The 27,970-nt window shown below is 58.8% G+C and overlaps 3 protein-coding genes across 8 annotated transcripts in view; 2 read left to right on the top strand and 1 right to left on the bottom strand.

The window, feature by feature from the left end:
- The first annotated feature begins 3,123 nt into the window (after positions 1–3,123).
- On the top strand, positions 3,124–6,540 carry PABPN1L (PABPN1 like, cytoplasmic). Of its 2 annotated transcripts, XM_017513917.2 has the most exons (7): positions 3,124–3,854; positions 4,215–4,344; positions 4,485–4,552; positions 4,935–5,041; positions 5,116–5,203; positions 5,568–5,710; positions 6,108–6,216. In XM_017513917.2, the coding sequence occupies exons 1-7, from the start codon at positions 3,240–3,242 to the stop codon at positions 6,145–6,147; spliced, it is 1,191 nt and encodes a 396-aa protein (XP_017369406.1). In that variant the 5' UTR covers positions 3,124–3,239; the 3' UTR covers positions 6,148–6,216. The 2 variants fall into 2 exon arrangements, with proteins under 2 accessions (XP_017369406.1, XP_037589173.1); XM_037733245.1 differs by lacking the exon at positions 4,935–5,041 and having other exon boundaries at positions 6,108–6,540.
- A 3,771-nt stretch (positions 6,541–10,311) lies between these two features.
- TRAPPC2L (trafficking protein particle complex 2 like) lies at positions 10,312–14,680 on the bottom strand. The gene is made up of 5 exons (XM_017513920.2): positions 14,572–14,680; positions 12,970–13,142; positions 11,692–11,779; positions 11,479–11,558; positions 10,312–10,510 (listed from the first exon to the last, which is right to left on the bottom strand). The coding sequence occupies exons 1-5, from the start codon at positions 14,602–14,604 to the stop codon at positions 10,465–10,467; spliced, it is 420 nt and encodes a 139-aa protein (XP_017369409.1). The 5' UTR covers positions 14,605–14,680; the 3' UTR covers positions 10,312–10,464.
- Positions 14,681–15,033: 353 nt separating this feature from the next.
- The window catches only part of GALNS (galactosamine (N-acetyl)-6-sulfatase), a 46,621-nt gene continuing 33,684 nt past the window's right edge, over positions 15,034–27,970 (top strand). For 4 of the 5 annotated variants that reach the window (XR_001820429.2, XM_017513910.2, XM_017513911.2 and 1 more), the window contains exons 1-2: positions 15,034–15,233; positions 27,245–27,368. Coding sequence is in view for 3 of the 5 variants with exons in the window: in XM_017513910.2 (XP_017369399.1) it covers positions 15,114–15,233; positions 27,245–27,368 (244 nt within the window). In the remaining 2 variants the exon portion in view is untranslated. The remainder of the gene's footprint in view (positions 15,234–27,244; positions 27,369–27,970) is intronic. The other variant, XM_017513915.2, reaches the window with a different exon arrangement.

The following is a 27,970-nucleotide window of genomic DNA, read 5'->3' as shown; positions in this document are numbered from 1 at the left end:
GGGGCGGGGACCCTCAGACACATGACACAGACACATGGGGTGAGGGACCCTCAGACACATGACACAGACACACGGGGCGGGGACCCTCAGACACACGACAGACACACGGGGCGGGGACCCTCAGACACACAGGGCGGGGGGCCCCATCCCGACAGAAGTTGCACAGGCTGAGGCTGCTCGACCGGCCAACCCTCCACCGCGTGCCGGTCTCGGTGCAGTTGCGGGCACTGCCCCTGAGGAACTTTGGTTTCTAAGGGGAGACCTGGCCAAGTCATTGACACTGGACTTGCAGGTAAGACGTCAGGACAGCAGCTCTCGAGGAAGGAGAAGCAGCCCGGCAGGCCTCCCGGAGGCAGCGGCACCATGGGCAGGGAACAGTGTCCCGGGGCCATGCACAGGTAAGCGTGCGGCTGTGCGGAGCCAGAGAGAGGGATGGGGCGTCCAGGGCCGCAGGCAGATTCCAGACAGGGCCCATTCCTCACCAACCCCATGAGTCTCCCCAGAAAATCCTCACTGACAGGTGGGTGACAGCAGCGTTTTCAGTCAGCCTCTTGGAGGTGGGAAAGGAGAACGAAATCTGGGGACCTAAAACTCACTAAGTCAAAGGGAAAGTCAAGCTGGGAACGGAGTCACACACAGCGCCTCCCATGTCTTCCTCCGTGGACAGCCACAGAGATGAAACGCCCCGCGCCCCCATTGCCAGCTGCTCACAGGGAAATTCCTTGTGGACCCCAAATCTCGGCTCTGAAACAGTTCTGCAGAATCTCAGCAGCTTAACTTCCCCAGTACAGGACACAGGACAGAGCTAAAGTCGCCTTCCACCCACAAGGCGAAGGCACGCCCGGGCTTCCCGGTCCCTGTGGAAACGCAGGGTCGCCGGCGTGGGGCTGCGTCTCACTCACCCACCCCACCTCCCGCCTTTCAGGACGTGCATTTGGTGACTGCTGACCAGACTTAAAGGAACACAGCGCTTGCCTCTTTTATCCGCCTGCCCTTTTCTTTCCCCTTTATTTTTTTTATTTATTTTATTTATTTATTTTTTTTTTTGAGACGGAGTTTCCCTCTTGTTACCCAGGCTGGAGTGCAATGGCGCGATCTCGGCTCACCGCAACCTCCGCCTCCTGGGTTCAGGCAATTCTCCTGCCTCAGCCTCCTGAGTAGCTGGGATTACAGGCACGCGCCACCATGCCCAGCTAATTTTTTGTATTTTTAGTGGAGACGGGGTTTCACCATGTTGACCAGGATGGTCTCGATCTCTTGACCTCGTGATCCACCCGCCTCGGCCTCCCAAAGTGCTGGGATTTCAGCTGTGAGCCACGGCGCCCGGCCCTTCTTTCCTCTTTAAATGTAGAAGTCTCCAAACCCTCTTTGGGGTTTTTTGGTTTTGGTTTTGGCTTTTTGAGACGGAGTCTGGCTCTGCTGCCCAGGCTGGAGTGCAGAGTCTCGATCTCAGCTCACTGCAACCTCCGCCTCCCAGGTTCAAGTGATTCTCCTGCCTCACCTCCCATGTAGCTGTGATTACAGGCGTGCACCACCACACCCGGCTGATTGTTTTTTGGGTTTGTTTGTTGTCGTTTTGTTGTTGTTTTTGAGACGGAGTCTCGCTCTGTGCCCAGGCTGGAGTGCAGTGATGCAATCTCAGCTCACGGCCACCTCCACCTCTCCAGGTTCAAGAGATTCTCCCGCCTCAGCCTCCCAAGTAGCTGGGATTACGAGCACACGCCACCACACCCAGCTAATTTTTGTATTTTTAGTAGAGATGGGGTTTTACCATGTTGGCCACTGGTTTTGAACTCTTGACCTCAAGTGATCCTCCTGCTTCGGCCTCCCAGAGTGCTGGGATTACAGGTGGGAGCCACCTCGCTGGGCCTCCAAACCCTCTTTGGAAAAAGCAGACCACAGATGTTTCCTGTAGCTTTGTGCCCTTAACCTTGGCAAAATACATCTCTGAAGTGATTGAGACCCGTCTCAGACACCTTCTGGTTTACAGAGGTAAGAACAGAACCGGCCACCGGGACCAGTGCAGGAGCCTTGCTTCCTGGGCTGTGGCAGCCTCCATGTCCCACCTGCTGCCCCTGAGCCCCAGCCCAAGGTGGGAGGAAGGGCCGCCCTGCTTGGGGGGGGCACACGGTGCAGCAGCAGAGCTCCAGCCTAGGCCATGGCCTGTCTCTCTCTCTCCTCTTGCAGTCCCAAATTCCCAGGGAAGGGGTCCCACATGAACACGGGGGTGGAGTCACAGAGAAGCCAGCTTCAGCCAGGGGGTGGCAGCTGTTCCCCGCCGCCCGCCGACGGTAGGGACCAAGCATGACCCCTGGGCCCCAAGTCCCTCACAGAGTGGGTGGGGGGCGGCAGCACGGGAGGGGCCAGAGCCGAGTCAAGCAGCCACACTGCAGGTGCAGAGCGAGGCGGGGGGCTGGGCGCGGGTCACGTCCTGCTGCAACCCTGCAGGGCTGAGGCCAGGTGCAGACACCACCGGGTCCCCATGGAATTCCGCCACAGTGACTCACACTGCCACTCCCCACAGACCCCCAGCCCCACAGCAGAAGAATTCTGGCTTCCTGTAAGTGGCTCCCATCTAAAAGATGACCCAAGCTGGGCACAGTGGCTCACGCCTGTAATCCCGGCACTTTGGGAGGCTGAGGTGGGCAGATCATCTGAGATCAGGAGTTTAAGACCAGCCTGGACAACATGGCAAAACCCTGTCCTATTAAAAATACAAAAAAATTAGCCGGATGTGGTGGCAGGTGCCTGTAATCCCAGCTACACGGGAAGCCGAGGCAGGAGAACCACTTGAACCTGTGAGGCAAAGGTTGCAGTGAGCTGAGATCGCGCCACTGCACTCCAGCCTCGGCAACAAAATAAGACTCTTGTCTCAAAAAAAAAAAAAGAAGAAGAAGAAGAACACCTAGAGTGAGTGTTATGGGGATGAGGGTGCCTGAGGACTCCACGGGGGCTGGGGTGCAGAGACAGCAGTTGCTGCCCCTCCTCTGGCCCAGGACCCCGCCCCAAACTGCCCTCGGGCTCTCATCCCAGGTGCCTGCCCTTGGTCTCTCAACCCAGGTGCCTGCCCTTGGTCTCTCAACCCAGGCGCCTGCCCTCGGGCCTGTTCTGGCCCTTCCCTCCCCCGGGGCCATCTCAGCCCCTGCTTCCCCTGGTCGGAAGCCACCTCCCCAGCCTGCTCGGCCCCATGTTCCAGAAGGAACCGCTGCTGTGTCCCACTCAGATTGCGTGTTCGTGCCATGTGGTGTTTGTGCCGTGTGGTGTCCGTGCCGTGTGGATGCTGCCTAGGCGTGAACCTCGGGACGGACGCAGGCTCCAGGGAGCTGCAGTGTGGCTGGGTGTATGCAGAAGAGACCAACCAGCTCCACTCAGCATCTCCTTCCTCCAGGGAGTCTCCCAGAGGTGCCTGTCCGAGGGACAGGGAAAGGCAGGGCCCCAGGAGCCAAGGCTGGAAGCTCAGCCCCCACTCAGCCTTTGCAAATGGTCCAGTGGGAGCAGCTGGCCTCCGGGGAAGGCTGAAAACTCCAGCAGGGCCCAGGCAGGTGCGGACTCGGGAGGAGTGGAGGGAAGCCTCGCCGGGCCCGCCTTCCTCCTGCCCCTCCACTATGTGGCCCGTCCCGAGCTGCTCTCTCTTCCCGCCCCCGACTCAGGCCTGGCTCCAGACAGTCTCTTCGGACCCTGAGGCCCAGGGCTGGGGGGCCTGGAACAAGACCAAGAACTCTCTGGAGCCAGAGGGTGGGGAAGGGAAGGAGGAGAGGGAAGGGGAGGCAGAGGAAGACCAGGACGGAGATGAAGGCTTCCTGCTGTCTCTGCTGGAGCAAGACAGTCTGGCTGAGTTCCCCATGCCTGACCAGGTAACAGCAGTGTGGAGGCCCTGGGGACCTCAGGGGACCTGGGCCACGGGGGCTGGCGGAGACACAGGGTCTCCGTGACAGACGGTTGCAGCTGATTTAGGAGGGGAGAGGAGCCCCCAGCCGCACAGACCGGAGGAGTCAAGGTGGCCTTTCTGGCCCAGAGAAGGGCCCTTGAGGTGGGGGTTGCAGGGGTGAGTTTGTCACCCCAGTCAGCTGCCCCAGAAAGTAGTGTCCCTGCCAGAGAAGGGCTGGCTGCCCCCTTAGGGTGTGACCCTCAGCTGGAGCTGGCAGGCCACATGCCTGTCCTCCTCGGAGCATGCCTGCTGGCTGCCTGCCCCGCTCAGGAACTCGTGTCCGCAGGAGCTGGAGGCCATCAAGATGAAGGTGTGGGCCATGGAGCAGGCCGAGGGGCTGCCTCAGCCTCCAGGGGCACAGCGCCGGGAAGAGGAGGACGCTGTGGCGGGGCAGCTGCTGAGCCCCGAGGCAGCAGGTAGGAACGAGGGCCCAGGCCGGGTCCCGGAGTTTCCATGAGGGTTGGGCCTTGCAGGCCCCACACGCCAGGGCGACCTTCCCGAGAGAGGAGTGAGGAAGGAGCCCAGGGCCTGCAGGCCTGAGCCATGTTCTCCGCAGGCCACCCCATCCCTGGGACCCCCGAGGAGAAGGTGGAGGCTGACCACAGATCCGTCTATGTGGGCAATGTGAGTGTGGGCAGGGAAGTGCAGGTGGCGAGTGGGGCCCCTTCTCTTCTGGGGGTCCAGCTCCCTGCCCCAGACAGGCTTGCAGGGAAGGGGCTCTGATGCTGGGGGCAGCCAGGCTGTCCCCTCGAGGAAACGCAGGCCCGGGCCTGAGTTCTAGTTTGCCCACATGAGCTGGAATTCAGGACTGCACATGAAATCTCCAATGTGGAGCTTTTTAAAAGGCTCCAGCCCTCAGGAGGGAGTGCGCCACATGAGATACGCTTTCCTCTCCCCTCCCTCCGTGGGGCCCAGTCTTGGGGTTTCTGCCCCCATTTCTACCAAGAAAGCCCCGGGAGAGGCCAGCGTCTCCCTCATGTGCGGGGCTGGCCTGGGTCCCGTCCAGGTGGACTACGGGGGCTCGGCGGAGGAGCTGGAGGCCCACTTCAGCTGCTGCGGGAAGGTCTACCGAGTCACCATCCTGTGCGACAAGTTCTCTGGACACCCCAAGGGGTCAGTGTGGCGCCTGGCGGGTGCTGGCCATGCGGACGGGCCCTGGCCTCACCCCTCCCCTCCCCACCCCCCAGCTATGCCTACATCGAGTTTGCCACCAAGGGCTCTGTGCAGGCCGCCATGCAGCTGGACCAGAGCCTCTTCCGCGGCCGCGTCATCAAGGTGCGTCGGGGTCACCAGGTCCACAAACGTGGGCACGGAGGGGCTGGCCCCCTGGCCCTGGGACACACCGCAGCCCCAGCACAGCGCGTCTCAGGCATGGTGGGCGGCTGGGCCTGGACAGGGTGTGATGGGACCCTCAGACCTGAAGCTGGTTTGGTCTGTGAGTGGCGTGGTGTAGCAGGGTCCCCCCCGCAGGGGTGCTGGCTGTGACGGTGTCACGTGACCACAGCGGTGGTGGGCGAAGGCAGAGGGACCCTGAATGGCATCCTGAGCTGGGCAGGACCCCCTGCTCCGCGGTGCTGGGGGCTTCGGGCTGGGTCTCAGCTGCCCCTCGAGAAGGACTCGGTACAGGCCTCTGCTCCAGGTGCTGCCGAAAAGAACCAACTTCCCTGGGATCAGCTCCACAGACCGCGGGGGACTTCGAGGACACCCAGGCTCCAGGGGGCCACCCTTCCCCCACAGCAGCCTCCAGGGCAGGCCCCGGTTCAGACCACGAGGGCAGAACCAGTGAGTGGGTGCCTGTGGGGGCAGCCTGGGGGTGAGAGCCATGGAAGGGGGGCCGTTAGGGTCTGGGGATCAGGGACAGGAGCGTGTCTACAGGAATGTACCTGGCAGGGCCTGGCTGAGGGCTGGGGTGGGGAGGGCTTCTTGGAGCCTCTCTGCTGGGAGACAGGATCCCTTCTTGTTCCTACAAAGGCTCTGGGGTGGGCTACAGCTGCCCCAAGGGGCTCTCCTGGCACCTTCCCAAGAGAGCAGCTGGGAGTCACCAGAAAGGCCCCCTGGGGCATCGGTTGAGCAGCTGGGTGACCGCCTGCATCCTTATCCTGCTGTCCTGGGAGGCCTTAGGCCACCTCCCAGCTTCCCCTCTGGAAGGCCACTCACCCTGCCTTCTCTTTCTGTGCAGGGCACGTGGAAGAGTCTCACCGTGGTTCTCACCGTATTAATAGGAGGGCCTGCTTTTGAGAGAGGGACTGGGGGCTGGGTCCCAAGTAAACCTGTTGTGCCCCATAGGGGGCTGGGGCCGGTGGGGAGTGGGGTGGGGGCGAGGCCAGAGGAGAGGGGTGTCCAGAAGAGCAGCCGTGGGCCCCCCACTTGGCCAGAGGGGAATGGTCCACTCATGGCCATAGTCATGAGTCACAGCCACGGCCCGGTAGTGGGCTGGGCACGGGTGCCACTGGGCTCCAAGGGGATCTGGGCAGTGAGGCGTGGGGGGAAGCGGAGCCCAGGCAGTGCCAGGCCAGCTCCGGCTTGGCATGCTTGGCTCTTCAACTAACTCTTTTTAAACAGAAACGTGTGTCTTAATGGTGAAACGTAAATTATTAAAATGGAACATTTTTTAAAAGCAAATGGCAGTATCTGTATTCATCCCTTGTGTTCTCGCCGTCGACACAGTTCCCTTTAAGTCTTCTGGGACAGAACACGGAGAGCGGCTGGTGAGACGTGGCTGTGGGCCCAGGACAGGGCTCCGGCCCCACCGCACCCGACAGCAGACAGTGTGCACAGGCTGAGGCAGCGTCCACGTCACCGCCAGCCTCACGGGCTGCGACTGCCCGTGTGTAAGCCAAGGTGCCCTCACACCATGACCCTGCCCTCGCCCACATGTCCAGGGTGCAAGTCCCCCACCAGGTGACACAGACACTCGGGAGGCTCCTGGCACAGGCCTGGCCCTTGTCAGCAGCTCAGGAAGCAGTAGAGGTCTCTGTCCTGGGTACTCTGACGACTGTCCCCCCTGGCAACAGAGTCAGTCAGGCTCCCTGGCTGCAGGCACAGCTGCACAGGTCCAGACCCAAGGCTGCCCACCTGCCCACCTGCCCACCCAAATCCTGCATTCCACGGCTCACAGCGCCTCCACTCGGCCCCATCAGGCTTTGTGCGGAGCAGCTCCTGTTCAGTGGGCTGGTGCCACTCACCCTCAGCCACCCTCCTCCAGTACCAGGCTAGACGCTGCTCCCGGGATGGCTCTCCTTGTTCCCCACCCACGCCGATCTCCTCCCCAAACCAGCCCCACACCTACCTTGGGGTCTTGGGTCAAGGTTGGCCTCTATAGTGGGGGGAATGATGCCCCCAAAGTATGCCCATGTCCTAATCCCCAGAACCTGTGCACATGGCCTCCCCTGGAAGGAGTGTTTGCAGTTGTGATTCAGTGAAAGGCTTGAAGGTCGTCCTGAGGTACCTGGACCAATGGTTACCCGAACAGACGCTTGGGTTCCCTAAACCTGACCACACACTGATTAGAGAGACCACGAGACGCTCCAAGGCTGCGTGAGGACAGAGGCAGAGGCCGTCGCAAGGCCGAGGACGGCAGGGGCAGCAGCGGCTGCAAAGGCCGGAGCGGGCCAGCCCTGGCTACACCCGGTCTTGACACTTCCACCTCCACGCTGGGGTTGGGGGGGAATGCATTCCCGGGGTTTGAAGCCCCTCTATGTGGGGCTCTGTTACGGTGGCCCGGGAGACTGAGACTAATTATCAAGATACCCGACCAAGGAGCCGCCAACAGCCCTCCAAGACCTGCCCTGATCTCACCTGAGGTCCACTCCGGAGCCCCTGGGCCCTGTGGTCTGTGAGCTGCTCTGCCCAGGCCTCCACTGGTTTGCCAGGGAGGGAAAAATGCCAACAGCTAGAGTCTGGCTTCAGGGTGGACTTGTGGGAGCTGTCCCAGCATCAGAGTGAGAACCAGGCCCAGTCCAGAAGGGGGTCAAGCTGCCCAGCAGCCCAGGGTGGGCCTGGTACAGACTGCTCACAGCTAGGGGCTACGGGGGCCTGTAGGGGGACTAGGGCACGCACAGCACTGTGCAGGTGGCAGCCCTGCCTGCTCAGCATCTGGGCCCAGGCTCTTGCCCTCAGTGAGGAGTTGCTGCTGACCTTGATGGGGATCATGCCCATGGGTTTGTCGGCTCCCTGGAGGTGTTCTGGCCCATTTCGCCAGTGAGTTCCTGTCCATTTTCAGCCTCTGTGCAGCTACTGCAAGCAGACAGTGGAGGGATCCTGGGGCGGCCCTGCTTTCTGTGGACTTGAGGCCCAAACAGGCCAAGGTGGAGGGGGCTGGGGGAAGCCCTCAGAGCGCGCCTCACTGGTGATGAGACCCTGACCATGGCCGGTGGAGGCCTGTGGCTGCGTGGAGAAAGCGGATGCTCTGGCTGGCTTGGGCGGGCAGCGAACAAGAGCAGGCTCCTCTTCCAGGGCCAGCAGCGGAAGGAAAGAGGCAGGATGGCTGCTGCCTAGAGGGAGGTAGGTAGGGCTGCCCACGTGGCCTCCAGCAGAAGCTGCCTGGGTCGACGAAGGGATGGGCAGGACGGCTGTGGCCCTCCACGAGGCCAGCCCCATCGTGAAGACAGTGCGAAGCTGCCACGTGGCTGTTCCGCTGTCAGATCAGGGGTAAGCAGATGACTTCTGTTTTCTTGGGCTTAAACACTTATGAAAACACTTGTGAAAACTCCCTAATGTATAAAGCACTTAGGGTGGGCCTGGCTACACCTAATAGAAAACCCAAATATCAGTGATTTAAACCAGAGAGGGATACATTTATTTTCTCACATTTAAAAAACAAAACTGAACACAATAGTCCGGGGCGGGTGCATCAGCAAAGGCCCAGGTCCTTCCTGCTTTCTGCTCCACTGCCCTCAGGGTGCGGCTCCTTCTCCACGCTCTCAGCTACACCAGTGCCAGTGTCCATGCTGTGGACAGAAAGAAGGCACGTGCCAGCCGAGCCCCGTTCATGGGAGCGCCCCTGCAAGTCTCCCCCAGCACCATCCCCTCCATGCCAAAGCTGCACACCCAGCTGTCAGGGAGGCCAGGAGGTGGCTCGTCTGCCCCATCATCAGAACCGGACAGCGGCACTGGGGTTCTGATAGTAGGGAGGAAGAACGGACGCTGGGTTAGCAACCTGCAGTCCCCAGCACAGCCAGGACTCAGGCAGGGGTGATCCCCACTAAAAGCGGAAGATTTCATGCTGGGCTGCAGGGGACAGGTGCTTGGCTGGGGTCCTGCCTTCTCCTAACAAGCATGAGGCTCTTGTTAAAGATTTACCCAGTGAAGGTGGCCTGTGGCCCAAAGGCACCCAGCCCTGCCTCAGCGCACTCCAGGACTTCCAATCCACCCTGGCGCGGAGAGGCCTGGGGCACGCCTGTGTTTGCACACACACACTCCTGACTTCTATAATTTATAAAATTAGCACTGTGCTTGTTGGAACGGATGGAAAGGCAAATATGTATAAAGTTCCCCTCCCTATGTCCCACCCCAGGCTGAACCCTCCTGCCCCAAGCTGACTCTTCTGCCCCAGGATAACCCTCTTGCCCCAGGCTGAACCCTCCTGCCCCAGGAGGCCTGGGGGAGGAAGGTTACCCTGAGGTCTTCTGCCCCAGGACAACCCTCCTTACAGCCTTTCCTGCGGTAGGGCCTCTGGGGTCCTTGTAGGTCCCTGAGAAACTCTCCCATCCTGGACCAGTGCTGGAACGTACTCCGGGGATCTCCCTAGCTTGGTGAGCCTTGAATGCTGGACCGTAGGGACGCCAGCACACGGATGCCACTGGGAGCAAGGATATGCTGTGGGCTCAGCCGCTGCCCCAGGCCATCGCCACTCAGCCACATCATCGAGCCACACAACACCTAACCCCCTTGGCACCAACAGGCAGCAAGGGGCGCCTCAGTTCTGCACTCCAGGGTTTAGGAAGCCGGCCGCAGCTGAGCTGACACCGAGGGGCCACAAGGCGTCCCAGGTTTTGCGAGAGCTCCTTCTAAGGCCGAGGCTGAGTCCAGACGTGGGGCCAGATTCGAAAGAATGGAGGACAAGTCCAGAAAGAGGAGGGCTCTTGCTCGTGAGAAGGTACGCCAGCTCCCCACTTGCCCTAGATCCTAGGCTGGGTCTGGGTTCAGGAGGACTGCCCCTCCAGACCAGCCCACCCGTTCCGCCCATGGGCGGCCCGCACGGTCACAGGTCCTGCAAGTTCAGCAACTCTCGGCTCCAGGCGCGCCTGCCTCCAGCCCTTCAGGACACCAGGGACAGGCTTCCTGCGCCGTCTGACCCCCATCCTCTGCCACACCCCTCAAAGTCCTTAGCTGAACTCTTCTTAGTTAAATCCTCGGCTGACACGGAAGGAAAAAGCCAAATCTCATCGCAGAAGACCTTTAGTTGAGATGCACATGCCCAAGGCCCTGCCCCAAAAGCCCTGGGCCTCCCATTGAGGAAGAGGCGAGGAGAATAGACAGGCCCCACCACGGCTGTGCGCAGGCTCCTCTGTGATGGCCGGCAGCAGAGCCCTCCCTCAGCACACCTGTATCATCATCGACGTCACCATGTTATCAAAGGCCCTGCCAAGAGAAATGAACCCACTCAGAGGAGCTAGGCCCTTCAACCCTCTGCTCACAGAGAAAGGCCGGACAGCATGACCCCGTCCACATGATGCCTGGGGCCTTCTCTAGGGTCCAAAAATGTAAACTTGGCTGAGGCCAGGACAGGAGTCCCACCCCCCGGGCAGAGAGGACCTATCTGCTGCCTTCAAGTTCCCTGCGCAGTCTTCTGAGGCCCCAGGCTGGGATGGAGAGAGCATGGCCCTGCGGGGTGGTGGTGTGGCGAGGACAGCTCCATGCAGCCCAGGAGACAAGGCTGCGCAGACATTTGCCTGCCTGCTCCCATCTGGGACCCAGGAGGGCCCCGAGACAGTGTCCTGGTGGAGGGAAGGGCCTGGCCTGGGTCACTGCAGGACCGTCGTGCCTACCAGCCAGCAAGGAACTGGGCACTTGCTGGAAGCACGTCTGGAGTGCAGGCGTGGACCCTGTTTCCTTCCTGATGTTCAAAAGTTAAGTCTGTTTACTTTGTGGGCTGTTGGGAAGATGCCGGCCACCAGGTTCCTGACTGTCCAAATTCAACATAAAAGATCGGGTAGTGACAAGAGGACATGTGCTCCCTGAAAGCCACTGCCCATGTGCTTGGCCCTTACTGAGTCCTGCAGGTGCCCCAGGTACCCACTGGGCACACCTGGGAAGCCGAATGGGCGAGCTCTGCTCCCTGCACCACACACACACACGCTGCTGTCATCCACTTTACGAGCAGAGCTGTGTAAAAGCTGGTGTGGAAAAACAGGGCTCTGCAGCCTTAAAACCTCGGCCTTAGCGGGTGGTGCGCAGAGCTTAAAGAGGCCCCTCCTCCCTTCCTTTCTTTCGTCTTTTTATTTCCTTTTGTTTTCTCTTCTCCTCCCTTATTTCCTAAATGGTTGCATTTTGGCAACCGAAACGGCAAAGCAGAAAGAACGTGGTGAGACACAGAAAGCAGGGCCCACCTGGACTGAATGCGGTCCCCCGGGTTGTAGAAGGGGTTGCACATCACATCCGTGTAGGAGTTGTGCAGCTTCCGGAACATCTGAAACAAGACCTGGCGAAGTTTATGACCACACGCACACAGTCAGGGCCCAGTTTTTGGTTTCTCAGCATTTCAAAACAAAGTGAAAAAGGAAAAAACACCCACTCAGGCATGGCCTTCCAACCCGACTTACGCTGCGAATTTCGTTGTCTCGAAGGGCTGTGTTGGAGGAATCCACCACCATGACAAACTTCACCTTGGAGTTGGTGACATAGCCGTATCTGCACAGCTGGTTAGGGAAGGCACTCGTGACAAAGGGACTGCTGGGACAGCAGACGAGGCACCTGGCGGCGGAGGGCCCTCTGTGTGCCCTCACTTTGGAGAAACGCCCAGGCTGCGCTGGTCCTGCAGTGACCGTGCTGGGTGCTAGTGTAAAGACTTCGCCAGGGTGACGCCTGGTGTTTGCAGAAGAAGCAAAAGGGCAGGCAGCCAAGCCTCACCCAGCTTCATGCTCTGGGAGCCGAGCCACCTAGACTCCGAGTCCGTCTATGCGGAACGCCTGCCCCTCTTTACAAATCAATGCCTGGCCCAGAAAGTTAACTGCAAAACCAGAGATTTTGTGAACAAGGTGGATCCCCTCTCTAGAGGCCACATTACCTTGTAACACAGTGGGTGGCAGGAATGTCACGTGGACAAGCAACATTACAGCTCCTGGGAAGGTCTTTGTACCCCATGGCCTCAAATGATTTGTCTCAAGGGGCTAGGCGAGAGTTTCTAGTGACATATGGGGCATGACCTAACAAGATAAATGAAACTATTATCCCATGCTTAAAGGTGGTAGCTGCCCTTGAAAATCACAGACAGATATCCTTGCAGGTACAAAGCAGGAGTGTCCCAGCTCTTCTGCAAACCAGACAATGGACACGTAAACCAAAATATTTCACAGGGAATTCCAGCCTTTTGGGGTTTTTTTTTTTTTTTTTGAGTCAGAGTCTCGCTCTGTTGCTAGGCTGGAGGGCAGTGGTGCGATCTGGACTTACTGCAACCTCTGCCTCCCAGGTTCAAGCGATTCTCCTGCCTCAGCCTCTGGAGTAGCTGGCATTACAGGTGCCCACCACCATGCCCGGCTAATTTTGGTAGAGATGGGGTTTCACCACATTGGCCAGTGATCCGCTCTTGACCTCGTGATCCACCTGCCTCGACCTCCCAAAGTGCTGGGATTACAGGTGTCAGCCACTGCGCCCGGCCAGAATTCTAGCCTTTCTCTTCCCAAACGATTCTTCCAATGCAAAAGAAGAGTGAGAGGCCTTCATTTGCCTCAGGCTTCCCTAGTTCCCTGACTGGCTAAAACCCTCACCTCTTTTTTTTTTTCTTCTGAAAGGTTTCAAATGATCTGATCCTAAAGTCCATCCCATCGTACGCCCCCCCCCCCCGCCCCCCCCCCCCACCTACACCCTGCACTGAAAGATACACCTTGTAGTCCTCCGTGGGGTAGAGCAGGCCCAGGTACAGCTCCCTCTGGTCGACAAGGGCCTTTCCCATTGCAGAGATCTTCTCATCCACCACATCCAGAGATGTGTGTACCATGTAGTGGAACTTCAGCTCATTCTCCGTGAGGGTACTGCGGATGTAGAGAGGGTAATTCTGCAAGAAAGGATGTTGGCGTCTCAAAGGACAAGACTCCACCCAGCCAGCTCTGAACAATGCTGCAGAGCTGTGACCTGCAGCCACTGAGGGAACACATTCTCCTTCTCTAAGGCCCAATGCTTCACTCTCCATGCCTCGGTGGGCACTGCCTTCGGGGGATCCCATGTCACCTAAGGAGATTTATGTGTTGTTTGCAAAGCAGCAGCAGCAGGGTGGGCAGAAAAGAAAAGACAATTCAGAAAAATGGGCCTGAGCACAGCCTGAGGATCCAGCCTGGCACCTGGGCAGGCCTGTCACCTTCTCCTGGAGGACACTCTGCCTCAGCACATCTGCCTGGGTCACCCAAACACGGCAGCACCCTATATGCTGGCTTTTCTTCACCTTGACAGCAACCTTTTACTAAATCCTTCAAAGACTCGGCTCAAATACCCTTCATCTCTGCAGTTCTGACCATCCTAAGCCCACAGTTCACAGCTCACTTCCTGGGCTTTCACAGGCCACCATTCACCCTGTGTCTGTTCAGCACTGGGTCCTGCAGAAATACCATGAACAAGAGTCCTGGCCACCCTCGTGGAGCCACGTGATACATCCTCAGCAAACCCACAAGCAAGCAAAGGATCATGTGTGGCCCATGCCAGGAGGGAACCCATGAGAAGCTTAGCAGCACCCACGGCCCCACAGGGAGCGGCCTTCAGAATCTGGTCTCGAGGGAGGCCACGGCTAGGAAATAAAGGCTTCAGGCAGCAGGAGCACGTGGACCGGCACCCGGCTCAGTCTTGGCCTTCAGAAAATGCCTTCCACAAGAAATGCATGTGGCCCAGTAAAGAGGATGGGAGCTAGGGAGAGATGTTCCGCGTGGAAACGCCCAGAGGTGAGAGGGCAGAGCCTGCCCAGGGAGCTGCAGAATTCAGTCTGGTTGGAGCGGAGGATGCAAGGGTTATGGGGAGAGAAGATCTCAAACCAGGGTATGCAGACAGCACCCCAGGGCAATGAGAAGCCACTGCAGAGATTTCAGGCAGAGGCGTGACAGGATCTGGTTTGTGTTTAAGGTGGTACCGGGGAGACTGGCAAGAGGGCCGGGGACGCCGTCGGGGGGCGCCAGCGCTGGACGGGAGAACAGGCAGAACCTCCCGAGGACGGAGGACGGAGGCAGTGCCTCGGACCACCTAGGTTTCTGGTGGGTCCTGGCGGGGAGGAGGCCTGGGGAGCAGAGCGGGGCGTTCAGCAGCGGGACGGGCGAGCGCGGAGCTGGGGGCCCAGGGTCTGCCGAGCGGCCAGTCCACCGCGGAGCGCCTGACGCCTGGAGCTCGGCGAAGGCCTCCAGGTCCCATTTCCTAAGGCGCCTTCCAGGCCCAGGGAAGAAGAAGAAAGACAGTGCAGAGGCGAGGATGGTGCGGGCCCGCACGGCCCCGCCGCGAGTACGCACCTCCTTGGCGATCACCGCGACGCACACCGCCATCTTGGGAGGCCCGGCGCCGGGCACCGCGTCACGTGACCCGCCGCCGGTCACGCGGCCTCCGGAGCACCGCCCACACGCGGCTGGCTCAGGCCCCGCCCCACGGGTCACGCGGCCGTCCGGGCCCCGCCTCCCGCCGCTTCGCGGGCTCTGGCCCCGCCCCTCGAGTCCCGAGCCCGTCCAGGCCCCGCCTTCCGTCACTCCGCAGGTTCAGGCCCCGCCACACAGATCACGCGGCCGTCCGGGCACCGCCTCCGCCGCTTCGCGGGCTCTGGCCCCGCCCCACCCGTCACGAGGCCGTCCAGGCCCCGCCTTCCGTCACTCCGCAGCCTGAGGCCCCGCCCCACGGGTCACGCGGCCGTCAGGGCCCCGCCCCACGGGTCACGCGGCCGTCCGGGCCCCGCCTCCCGCCGCTTCGCGGGCTCTGGCCCCGCCCCTCAGTGCGGCCGGAAGCGCTGGCGGCGTCTTTCGCGGTCCGCTCGCCGGTGCCGGCTGCGCGGTCCCGTGTTGCCATGGCGGCGGTTGTCGCGGCGACGAGGTGGTGGCGGCTGCTGCTGGTGCTGAGCGCCGCGGGGATGGGGGCCTCGGGCGCCCCGCAGCCCCCCAACATCCTGCTCCTGCTCATGGACGACGTGAGTGCGGGCGGCGGGATGCGGCTGCGCCGTGGGGCCGGGTCGCGGTGGGGGAGGCCCCGCGGGGGCGGGAAGGTGGGGCGGCGCCGCGGAGGGGGTAGCCCCGCGGGGCGCGGCGTCACCGGCCACCACCCGCGCTGCCCGGGCAGCGTCCTTTCCTGCAGGGGGGTGTCGGGGTGCTCCCGGGCCCTGCCCCCGCCGGCTCCCCTTTCCCGCCCTCTGCGCTTGGGAAGGTGAGCGCGAGGCGTGGCCACCCGGAAGCAGGACGGGGCCGCTCGCGCCGCCCTGCTGGGACCTGCGTCTCAGAGCCGCGTGGGACTCCCTCCCGGGTGCCCCCCGGGGCTCCAGGCTTAGCCACGGGTGATTTTCCCCCTTGCTGAGCAGAGATCTGGTGTCCCCGAGGTCCGGAGAGCGGAAAGGCTGAATGTCCCCTGGTGCGCAGGTGCGGGGTCAGGGGTCACAGAGCCGACCTGGAGACTCAGGAGTGAGTTCCCCGAGGGAGGACCCCAGGCACACCTGCGTTCAAACCCGACTGTCCCCAATCCGGAGCCTCCTGACGGGTGGGGGGGTGTCACACCCGCCCCGCGGTGCTCACGTGGTGTGTGAGGACGGGGGCCACACTGGGTGCCGGACTGCTGGCTGCGGACTGGCACAGACCCACCTGTGCTGACCAGTATGGGGGCCATGGGCCACATGCGGGGTCTGGGCGGTCGTGGCTGTCAGGATTGGGAGGTGCTGGTCATGTAAATTACACTCAGATTTGAAAGACTTGGTGCAAAAAAAAAAAAATGAAATACCTCACTTAACAATTTAACTTCTTAAATTCATGATTTTTTACCATAAAGATATACCAGAGAAAGTAGTAGACACCACCCATAGTTTCACCATCCAGGGGTGACAGCCCTGGGCTGCTGCTTTTCCATCTCATGTGTCTATGGGTGTGCAGTGACTGCTTTCCAGAGCGCACCCTCCCGCCCTGCCTGCGGGCCCCAGTCCTGACAGCAGTCGGCAGGCCTTGCCCAGTACTGAGTGGGGTCTCCCTTAGAAAGATACTTTGTTACAGAATTTCGTCTTTTTTTTTTTTAATTTTTTTTTTTAAGACAGAGTTTCGTTCTTGTTACCCAGGCTGGAGTGCAATGGCGCGATCTCGGCTCACCGCAGCCTCCGCCTCCTGGATTCAGGCAATTCTCCTGCCTCAGCCTCCTGAGTCGCTGGGACTACAGGCATGCGCCACCATGCCCAGCTAATTTTTTGTATTTTTAGTAGAGACGGGGTTTCACCATGTTGACCAGGATGATCTCGATATCTTGACCTCGTGATCCACCCGCCTCGGCCTCCCACAGTGCTGGGATTACAGGCTTGAGCCACCGCGCCCGGCCAAGAATTTGGTCTTTTACTTCAGTTCTTCTGGGCCAGTGTAGATACTTTGTAACAGAATTTCATCTTTTCCTGTGCCATTCCCTCTGCGCCCGCATGGTTTCCTTGGGTGAACTGGGCTCTGCAGGTGAAGGCTTCCTGTTCAGCTTCTGCCTTTCCTGACTTTCTCAGATGACAGAGGGCTGTGTGAGGTGGGGCCCCATATCAATGATTTATGATGTTAAAGATTTGTCAAAACAATGGTATTTTGCTTATGTTGTGTTAAATGAAATATAAAGTTAGGCCAGGCGTGATGGTTCACACCTGTAATCCCAGCACTTTGGGAAGCTGAGGCATTTGGATCACGAGGTCAGGAGTTGAAGACCAGCCTGGCCAACACATTGAAACCCCGTCTGTACTGAAAATACAAAAATTAGCTGGGTGTGGTGGCAGGCACCTGTAATCCCAGCTACTCTGGAGGCTGAGGCAGGAGAATCGCTTGAACCTGGGAGGCAGAGGTTGCAGTGAGCCGAGACCTTGCCTTTGCACTCCAGCCTGGGCAGCAGACTGCCTAATAAAGTTAGCTTGCATTTCACCTATTTCTGCTTTTCTAACATGGCTCCTGGTAAATACAGAATTGCATGTGGATTCCCTCTGTGTTTCTGTAGGACAGCGAGGGTTCAGGCCGTGCAGGGGTGAGGGGTGAGCACTCGGGAATGCTTGCACATGGGGGAAGGTGACTGGGAACCTCTGCCCAGCTGGGCACCTGTGCTGTGGCCTCTTCTGTGTGGTTCGTGGGGTCCTGTGGCAGCTGACGCCTAAAGAACCCCCGAGGAGCCCTGTCCTGCCTGGTGGGTGTCCTTGTTAGGACTTTCTGATGCAGACAGCAGAAAACAAAGTCAAAGTGACAAGCAAAAATGGGAATTTCCTGGCCCTCCTGACGACACCCCAGGGCCGCCCAGGCCGTTTCCCCTTTCGGGGCTCTGCTGTTTCTGAACTGGCCACATCCTCACTCAGCCAATGATGGTCCCAGGCGACTCCAGGTCACCCCTACAGTCAGCAGGCCCAGTGGGAGGTTGGCTCTGCCCCAGTCCTGTGAGCCTGACGTGGGTCTCAGCTCTTCGCCATGCACACTGGGGGAGGGGCGCATGCTGACCTGACCAGCCCAGGCCTCGGAGCCTCCAGCCTACCACGGAAGGGAGACCACCCCTGCTCATATCTGCCTGGACCCAGCAGAGAGGGGGTTTCCTGGAGGGCCCATGGCACAGCTTCCAGGAGGGGGCAGGGATGCTGGCAGATGACAGCCACAGAAGCTGGCAGTGGAGCCCTGAGGTGCCCTGATGTGGCCCAGGGTGTGAGGGTGCAGCCTCAGGAGCATGGGGGTCCTCACAGGCTGTCTTCTGTCCTCAGAGCCCAGGTTCTCTCCACAGCCCTGTGCACACCTCTCCCTGCCTGGCAGACTGGCTGTTTCTGCCAGGGTGCTGGTGTCTGAACCTGCAACAGGTCATTCAGGCTCTGGCATGACACAGGGTGGCTTGGTGACCTGCGGCACTGGGCCCCGAACCACCTGAGCATGAGTGTGTGTGTCTCATGTTCAGAGTTTTGGAGCACGGCCCTCCACAGACTGGTTGCCCGCGGCCCAGTCTCTCCCTGTCCAGTCCTCTGGCTGGGCGCTGGGGCCTGGACCTCCCTTTCATCTGAGCAAGCGCAGTTTCAGAAAAGGGATATCCCCAAAACTACCTTTTTGTACCCCTCATGACCAGAAGCCATTCTCCAGCTGGTCACACTGGCCTGGGAGAAAACCACCACCCCCATACCCTCCCCTCACAGCCAGGACCAGAAGAGGAGGCTGGGACTGGGGGATGAGAGCAGCTGGCAGGACCCCCACCTGTCCAGGGGGAGCTGAGCTGGCTGCGGTGAGGACAGGCCCACCCACAACTGCTCTGCCCTGGCCTTTCACTGACCCGCAGTTCGGCACAGCCTGGCTCCGCAGCACCCTGGCACCTGCTGCCCAAGCGAGGATACCCGCATGGCCTGCCCTGCTCTCCAGGGCTGCTGGACCCTTGGAGACAGGCAAGACCCAGTGACAAGCTCCACTCTGGCCCTCACATGGCTCCTGCCTCCCAGGGCCAGCAGCGCTCTACGTCTCTGCTCCTTACTTGGAAAATAGGGTTAAGGAGCATCAGCCCTAACCACACCGGAAGTGGAGACTCAGGGCCACCAGGCCAGCTCCTGTCGCCGCAGCAGCCGTGTCGAGCTGCCAGAGCCAGGGGGAGGGCTGCTCGGCACCTCTCATTTGAAACAGGCAAGCACTGGCCTGCTTGTCTTTGTCATAACTCCCATGGCAACTAATAGGAATGGAAACTGCATTTCTTAAAACTCTGAAATTCTTAAGGATGCTGCTCCGTGGCTCACAGCTGTGCTCACTGAACATGGACAATCATTTGGGGACTTTTAGAACTTTTTTTTTTTTTTTTTTAATAAGATAGAGTCTGTCTCTGTTGCCCAGGCTCGAGTGCAGTGGTGTGATTTCAGCTCACTGCAACCTCCTCCCAGATTCAAGCGATTCTCCTGCCTCAGCCTCGGAGTAGCTGGGATTACAGGCACCCGGCACCACGCCCAGATAGCTTTTGTATTTTTAGTAGAGATGGGGTTTTACCATATTGGCCAGGCTGGTCTTGAACTCCTGAACTCAGATGATCTGCCCGCCTCAGTCTCCCAAAATGCTGGGATTACAGACCTGAGCTGCTGCGCCCAGCTAGGAATTTTTTTTTTTTAAGACAAGGTCTGGCTCTGTCACCCACGCTGGAGTGCAGTAGCTCGATCACAGTTCACTGCAGCTGCAAACCACTGGGCTCAAGCAATTCTCCTGCCTCAGCCTCCTGAGTAGCTGGGATTACAGACAGCCATCACCACGCCCAACTAATTTTAAAGTTTTTTTAGTGACATTGTCTCTCTGAGACCCAGGATGACTTTGAACCCCTGAGCTCAAGCAATCCTCCCTCCTCAATGTCCCAAAGTGCTGGGATTAGAGACACTGTATCCAATCCTTTTAGGACTTTTAAGGGAGAGAAGAAAGGTGCTTCCTGCCCGTGGTGCTCTGCAGGGATTGTAGATGTCTGCATGGTAACCTGCCCACTCTGCAGGGAAGCTGTCCACATCTGTTCTTCATACCGAGAAAGCTGCCGATAACTAAGGAGAGAATGGGGTCAGCAGATGAGAGCTGGCCCAAGCAGCCTGGACGCTGTCCTCAGAAGGCCCACGTGTGGGAGGTTGCGCTCGGCTGGCATCTGGGAGCTGGGAATGGGCGGTCCCCTCGCTGTTCCCGATACGAGCGGCTCACCTTGCCACAGGTTTCGCAGATGCCACGTTTTATGCCCAACGCCTTCTTTCCTCCTGGGCCTCGAGAGTCAGCAATGCTAAGCAGAGGGGGCCGTACCGCCAGCCTGGGCGTAAGCTCTGGGAACTGAGTCTCACGCAGCTTCCCCGTGAGTGCCTGGCACCTGCGCTTGCAGCCCGAGCGTCTCATGTGGCTCCACTGGGGGAGGGTTCGTGCTGCCCTTGATCTCCCCCATCCCGCCGCCACCTTCTCCCCTGGCTGTGGCAGTGAGTGGGACTGTTGGCCGAGCCCTGGGGCTCCTCCCAGCAAGAGTGCTCCGCTTGCGGTATCCTCCGAGTCAGTGATGAGCATCGAGCCCACTCCCTTTAGGGTATTTTCTGCTGCATCCATTCATGTTCTCTGAGCCCTGGAACAGGTGAAAGAGTGACCAGGTGAGCACAAGCAGATCAGGCGCAGCTCTGCTGACCGCTGACCTTCTACGGAGGCCAGCCTCCCTTCAGGAAGCCTCAGGACGTAGCCTGCAGGGAGAATTGGGGCACGTGGCACCCAGTATTCAGATGTGGGCCTGGGCGTGGGCAGACATTGTAGCGGGAAAAACATGCCACTCCCCTCTCATCCCAGGAGGGCGAGGGCCATTCCAGCAGCCCTGGGCTGCCTCAGCTCCTTACCTCCCCTGCCTCCCTGTATTCAGGCCAGCCACAGGCCCCAAGTCTGACTGTAAATGTGGATGGGATGTCCCTTCCCAAACAACAGAGGCAAAGACAGAGGCCTCGTGCCCCCACCCCGTCCCCCTTTCTCTGCTCTCCCACCTGGACTGGATACTGGGGGGGGCAGAAGCCCCCCCACCTGGAGGACGAATGTGCATGCGGGGAGGCGGAGGGCAGGGAGCCCTGGGCATGTGTGCAGTCCCCTCCGGCTGGCCTCAGGGGGCTGCTGTGTCCAGGCCTGCACTACAGGTCTCCGCTGCCTTGACGGGCTGCACCTCAGCCCAGGGTGGGCACATTTGCCCGGGCTCCTCGGTGCTGCTTCTCAGCTCGGGAGCGGCTCTGCAGGCACCCCTCCCCTCTCCTCTCACGTCCCTTTTTTCCTCATCAGCCTCAGCGGACACTTCTCTCCAGACACCTCCATTGTCCTCAGATGAAAAAGCCATTTCAATGACTTCAAAATAAACCATCTCAAAGCCGGGTGCCGTGGCTCATGCCTGTAATCCCAGCACTTTGGGAGGCTGAGGCGGGTGGCTTGCTTGCACTCAGGGGTTTGAGACCACCCTGGGCAACACAACGAAACCCCGTGTCTACTAACATACAAAAAATTAGCCAGGTATGGCAGCATGTGCCTGTAGTCCCAGCTACTTGGGAGGCTGAGGCAGGAGAATTGCTTGAACCTGGGAGGCAGAAGATGCAGTGAGCCAAGATCATGCCACTGCACTCCAGCCTGGCTGACATAGGAGACTTCATCTCCAGACAAACAAACAAATCAATCAGTCAGTCAATCAGTCATATCAGGGCTGGGCACGGTGGTTCATGCCTGGGATCTCAGCACTTTGGGAGGCCGTGGGAGGTGGGGGCAGGCGGATCGCTTGTGCTCAGTTTGCTCAAGACCAGCCTGGGCAACGTGGCAAAACCTCACCTCTATCAAAAATACAAAAAATTGGCCAGACACTGTGGCTCATGCCTGTAATCCCAGTACTTTGGGAGGCCGAGGCAGGTGGATCACCTGAGGTCAGCAGTTCAAAACCAGCCTGGCCAACATGGTGGAAGCTCATCTCTACGAAAAATACAAAAAGTAGTCGCGCGTGGTGGCCGGCACCTGTAATTCCAGGTACTCAGGAGGCTGAGGCAGGAGTACAGCTGGAACCTGAGTGGCAGAGGTTGCAGTGAGCTGAGACTGTGCCACCATACTTCAACCTAAGCAGCAGTGAGACTCCATCTCAAAACAAAAAAAAAAATGCAAGAAGTTAGCTGGGCATAGTGGCATGTGCCTGTAGTCCCGCTGCTTGGGAGGCTGAGGTAAGAGGATCACTTGAGCCCGGGAGGCAGGGGTTGCAGTGAGCCAAGATCGCACCTGGGTGACAGGGTGAGACGCTGTCTCGGAAAAATAAACCATCCCAAAAGGGATCCAAAGCTGAAAGGGTCGAACAGAATGTTGTTCCAAGAGACGTGGAGGACCTTTGAGAGGAGAAAGCCCAGACCCGGCTCAGCTCGCAGACTCCGCCTAGCAGCAGAGGCCGATGTGAGGAACGGGCACCCTGCCAAGCTGAGCCTTACAGGCAGGGAGGGGCCAGAAAGCCTGTTGTCCACCGGGGAGACTAACTGAAACCAGACAATAGACCAAGCTGTGACCATGCAGACCTGGACGTCCAGCCACCCATGTATGCCCAGCGCTGCCAGCTGTCATCCCAGGGCCCAGCGCCATCCCTCCAGTGGCTGTTCCCCGTCAGCTGCTGTGCCCACCCAGGTGAGGGCTTCCTCTCTGTTCAGACCCCCATCTCCTCACACAGGTCCCAAGGCTGCTTGTTCTTTGAGGACCCAGAGAGTCAAACACCCTCCGGCCCCATCCCAAGAGAGTCAGGGGAGCCCCCAACCCGGTCTGTCTGCAGAAAACCAAGACGCCTGCACTCCCTTCTTCTCCAGCCGCTTTACTGAGATAGAATTCACTGGCGAAAATGCTCGGGTCATCGGTTCTAGTGTATCCTCAGAGTTGTGCAGCCACCACACGTCTTCAGATGTTTATCCCGAGGAAGGAAGCTCCAGCCCCGACGGCGTGACTCCCTTGTGCCCCCCGGAGCCCCTGGCAGCCCTGCTCCCCTTGCCGTCTCTAGGGATCTCTGTTTTCTGACATGTCAGGTGAATGGAATCATACAACTCGTGGGCTCTAACTTCTGCTCGCATGGGATTTTAGGAGTTCACGCACGCAGCGTGTGTCAGGACTCCATTCCTTTCCGTGGCTGCGTCATAGTCCATGGTGCAGGGGGACCATGTGTGGCCAATGCTTCTGCCCGTGGACGGGCAGCCAGTGTTTCTCGCTCGGGCCTCGGAGAGCTTGCTGCTGTGGGTGTTGGTCTGTGCACAAGTCTCCACGTGGACAGACTTCAGTTCTGCTGGGCATGCACCCAAGTGGCGTTGCCAGGGCACGTGGCCACCCTGTGTGGCGCTGCCACACCTCTTCCCCAGGTGCTGCATGTCGTGTTCTTACGCAGCCTGTGCAGGCTCCAGTTTCCAATGAGTTCACTTTTTTTTTTTTTAAATAAAAAGATGGGGTTTCACCATGATGGCCAGGCTGGTCTTGAACTCCTCACCTCAGGTAATCCACCCACCTCGGCCTCCCATAGTGCTAGGATTACAGGCGTGAGCCACTGCGCCCGGCCTGAGTTCACTTTTAATGTTTTGTTTTGTAAAAATCAGCCTTAGACAGTCAGTGATCAGACTCTGTTTGGTCTCTGCTGTGGTGAATTATGGAGGCACCAGAGTCCCTCGCCAGCCCTGTGAGCACCGGAGCCCAGGGATCCTGTCTTGGGGTCATTTGAAATGGTGCAGACTTTACAAAGGGCTGATGGGCAGGTGGGCCCACTCGGCCTCCAGGCGCAGCCCTCCTTGGGGTCCCTGATCGTCCATGCAGGCAGCAGTCCTGCTCTATGGGTGAGTCCTAGGGCCACTCGTGGCAGGAGGAGGCTGGGTGGGGTGAGTTTAGAGAAAAGTGGCAGGTTGTTGTCAGTGGTTTTTTTTTTTGAGTTGGTGTCTCGCTCTGCCGCCTAGGCTGGTGTGCAGTGGTGCGATCTCAGCTCACCACAACCTCCACCTCCTGAGCTCAGGGGATTCTCCTGCCTTGGCCTCCCAAGTAGCTGGGATTACAGGTACATGCCACCACGCCCGGCTAATTTTTTAATTTTTTATGGAGATGGGGTCTCACTTTGTTGCCTACACTGGTCACCGAAAGAGAAAAGTATTTTAGAGATTTGAGGAAAGAGCCATAGGTGTGGTCTCCGGTTGCTTCAGAGCTGTGGGTGGAGCTGTTTTGCTTCCTCCAGGAGGCTTTGGCTCCCAGACCTAAAACGCAGACACGGCTTGGTTTGCTAAGAGCTTTCCGTCCCTGTCATCCAGGTGTGTCCACAGGCATGTCCGCAAGCGTCCACACAACCAGGCATCGTGAATGTTTTTTCACATCAAGTGAGCATCTCAGGAACCCCCAGTCACACCCTTGTCTTACGCATCCCACGAGTCTCCTGGAACCACACACGGGGGCTAGGGAGCTTAAAAGAACAGAAATGCGTTCTTGGTCTGGAGACCAGAAGCCTGAGATCAGGGTGTGGGCAGGCCCTGGCTCCCTCGGACACCTTCAGGGGAGGGCCCACTTGCCCTGCAGCCTCTGGTGGCCTCCAGCCATCTGAAGCCCATGGCTACATGGCTCCTGCCTCTGACTCCATTGCCGCATGGCCCTTTACCCCATCTCCTGTGAGGACTCCAGTAGCGTAGGATGAGGGTCCACCCCAGTGTTCGTGACCTCGTCTTACCTGATCACATCTGCGGTAACCCTGTGTCCAACCAAGGTCACATTCCGAGACACACTGGGGCTAAGACTTCAGCTTCTGGGGCTACAGTTCCACCCGCTAACACTGATGAACTGCGGTTTGTGTGACCAAATCTCTGGTGTTCCCAGTGTCCCAACCACAGTTTTAAATTTGCATATTTAATAGGTTAGATGCAGCTGTAATTATTTGCTTAGGATAAACTCCTGCAAGTAGAATTGCTGGGCCATGAACGTTTTTTTAAATGACAGGGTCTCACTTTGTTGCCCAGGCTGGAGTACAGTGGTGTGATCATGGCTCAGTGCAGCCTCAATCTCCTGGCCTCAAGTGGTCCTCCTACCTCAGACTCCTGAGTAGTTGGGACCGCAGATGCACACCACCACACCTGGCTTTTTTTTTTAAAGAGGTGGTGTCTTGCTGTGTTGTCCAGGCTGGTCTGGAACTCCTGGCTTTAAGCAGTTTTCTAGTGATGGCTGTTTTTTTTTCAGACATGGATTGAATGTGGACCACCTGCTGTTTTTTAAACCCATAAGCCAGGAATGGGTTTTATAATTTTAAGTGTTTTTTTTTTAAAAAAAATATTTTGTGACATGAAAAATTGTATGAAATCAGGTGTTGATGAATAAAGTTTTATTGGCACACAGCGTGCACATCTGCTCGCATGCCAGGGCTGAGCTGCTGTGACAGCCCCATATGGCCCACAAAGCTGAAAAGATTTGCTAGGAGGCCCTTTACATAATACATTTGTTGATGTTAGCTCTGAACATCTATATTTGCATTCAAATTGATTTCAAAAATAAAAGTGCAGTGAATCAGCAGGGCCTGTCAAAGTGGTCATTGCGTTTGGAACGTTGCGTTTTTCCCAGGTGTTGCATGTTTGTGCTGCTGAAGGTGGCTACAATGGGCAGGCCCCAGGCAGGCACCTTCACTGCACTGATGTCCTGGTTGGTGCTTGGAGCACCTGAGTCAGCAGGGAATATGTCCCTAGAGAGCGAAGACAGGCAGGGCGGAGGGGCGGGGGGTGGAGGGACGGAGAGGCGTTGACTGCCGCCAGGCTCCTGCTGAGGTGGGCACTCAGGGAGGTGCTGTGGGGGACCTCGTCCTGGCTGGAGGATCTGAGGACAGCCACAGCCGCAGGTGGGGCTGGGCTGCCAGGGCAGAAGCCCTCCTTTCTTCTAGAGCAAAGTCCTGGCCCACTGCCTGTTTAAAAGTACTTTTTTCAACAGTACACATAGCAAAGCTTAAAGAATCTTGCAGGAAGCCTGGCCCTGCCCCTCCGAAGGGTCTGCCGTGTACATTTGCTGTGCTGGCACCGTCACACCTAGTGTCACCCCGGCCACCACGCTCCGTGCCCTGTGCTTACCCATCCTCTTGCTTGAGGTTTTTGGAAAATACACAGAATGTAAAATTGACCGTTACAGCCACCTTAAAGTGCACCACTCAGGCATATTTAGTGTTGTGTGTCCATCACTGGTTCCTACTTCCAGAACATTCCATCCCAAGAAGAAACCTGTACCCACCAGCAGGCACTCCCCTGCACCCACCCTCAGCCCCGGCAGCCACTCAGCCGCCACATGCACTGTGGACTGGCCTGTTCAGGTGTTTCCCATGAGCGAATCACAAACTGTGTGGCCCTCATGTCTGCTCCTTCCCTCACGTGAAGCTTCCCAGGTCCCTGCACGGTGTGGAGTATTGGTGCACGGTTCCTGTTGATGGCTGGGGAGCGTGCCGGGTACGTGCGTGAGTTTCCCTGTGTCTGCTCCTTCCCTCACGTGAATCTTCCCAGGTCCCTGCATGGTGTGGCGTATGGGTGCGCGGTTCCTTTTGATGGCTGGGTAGCGTGACAGGTACAAGCCTGAGTTTCCCGACACATTACACATTACCACAGGCCAGGTGGCCTGAGACAGAGAGATGTATTCTTGCTGGGTTCTGGAGGCCGGAGGTGCCGATCAAGGTGTCAGCCGGGTCCTCCCTCTGGAGATCCTCGGGGAGAGCCCTTGCTGTCCCCTGGCTGGTGGCTGCACCACTCCAGTCTCATCCCCGGCCTTCGCACGGCCTCGCTGCTACACGTCTGCGTCTGTAACTCCCTGCCCTCATAAGGGCCCGGTCATAGGATTGAGGCCCACCCTGGCCCAGCATGGCCTCATCTTAGCCCACGACACCTGCAAACACCATACTTCCAAACGCGGCCACAGTCGTGTATTACGTACAGGCTGCACTTTGTCTGTCGTCCGCTCATGGGTGCTTTGGGCGCTCCTGCCTTTTGGCCACTAAGTCACGCTGCCCTGGACGCACGTATGCAGGTCTGTGTGCGGATGTAAGTTTCAGTCTCTTGGGCGTGTAGCTGGGAGTGGAATTGCAGCAGGGAACCACAGGGTCACTTGATAATTAGGCTTGGGTTTTGAGGGACGGTGACCAGTTGATTTTGAAATCTAGATTCTGTACAACAGACCTATGAGGGTTTATGCATTGATGATGAAAATACGTGTGCGTGTTGAGGGCCTGGCTCCCTGGGAGCACACAGGTGCTGGTGTCAGCGGGGAGGAGGCAGGCAGACGGACGCATTCCTCACATGAAGACCAAGCAGTGGTGGAGGTGACGTCCAGAGTAGCAGCCGCGTGGCACACGCACAGGTGCTGCTGGTGTTTGGCCGAGCTCTATCGCTGGAGGGCATAGGGTGGCACTGGCTCCCACAGTCCTGACACGCTCTTGGCACCACGGGCAGCTCCCCAAGCCAGAAGCGCCACGTGCAGAAGGAGCTCATTCCTCCTCTCCATGCTCTTCCTGCAGATGGGGTGGGGTGACCTCGGGGTATATGGAGAGCCCTCCAGAGAGACCCCGAATTTGGACCGGATGGCTGCAGAAGGCACGCTTTTCCCAAACTTCTATTCTGCCAACCCCCTGTGCTCGCCATGTAAGTCAGTGCAGCCCTCGCCCCCAAGGAGGGGTGAGCCCTGCAGGCCAACGCCTCCCGTGTTCTTGCAGCCCAGACTGTGGCGGCCACATCAACCTTGTCTACCCCTGGGAGGTGCAGGGAGGACAGCAGGTGGGCTCAGGCCCTTCTCATTGGTCCCTGCCTGGCTCTGTGTCGTGGGCTGTGGCTCCCGCCAGGTTTTCGGGGTCGAAGTTGCTGTGTTGTTGGCGGCTGCTGCTCTCTGTTCCCAGAGTTGGGTGCTGTGCCCACCTGGGGAGAGGCGCTGCAGCGTGGCTCTGTCTCGGGGTACCTGCGAAGCAGGGGTCCCACTCCCTTCCTCCCTGTGGAGAGTCTCCTGCTGGAGACAGAAACACGTGGTACTGGTCGTGAGGAAGATGGGAAAGCAAGGCACGGGGCCAGTGCTCAAGTATGGGGGGTTGTGGACCTGCACGCCCAGCGGGTGTCCCGGGGGTCAGCACACGGGGTCAGGGCCATGGGGACCTGCAAGCCCAGCGGGTGTCCCGGGGGTCAGCACACGGGGTCGGGGCCATGGGGACCTGCAAGCCCAGCGGGTGTCCCGGGGGTCAGCACACGGGGTCGGG

The sequence above is a fragment of the Cebus imitator genome, unplaced genomic scaffold, assembly GCF_001604975.1.
Source record: "Cebus imitator isolate Cc_AM_T3 unplaced genomic scaffold, Cebus_imitator-1.0 Scaffold509, whole genome shotgun sequence".
NCBI classification, from domain to species: domain Eukaryota; kingdom Metazoa; phylum Chordata; class Mammalia; order Primates; family Cebidae; genus Cebus; species Cebus imitator.
Note: the sequence above shows the minus strand (reverse complement) of the source record. Positions and strands in the feature narration are given on the sequence as shown.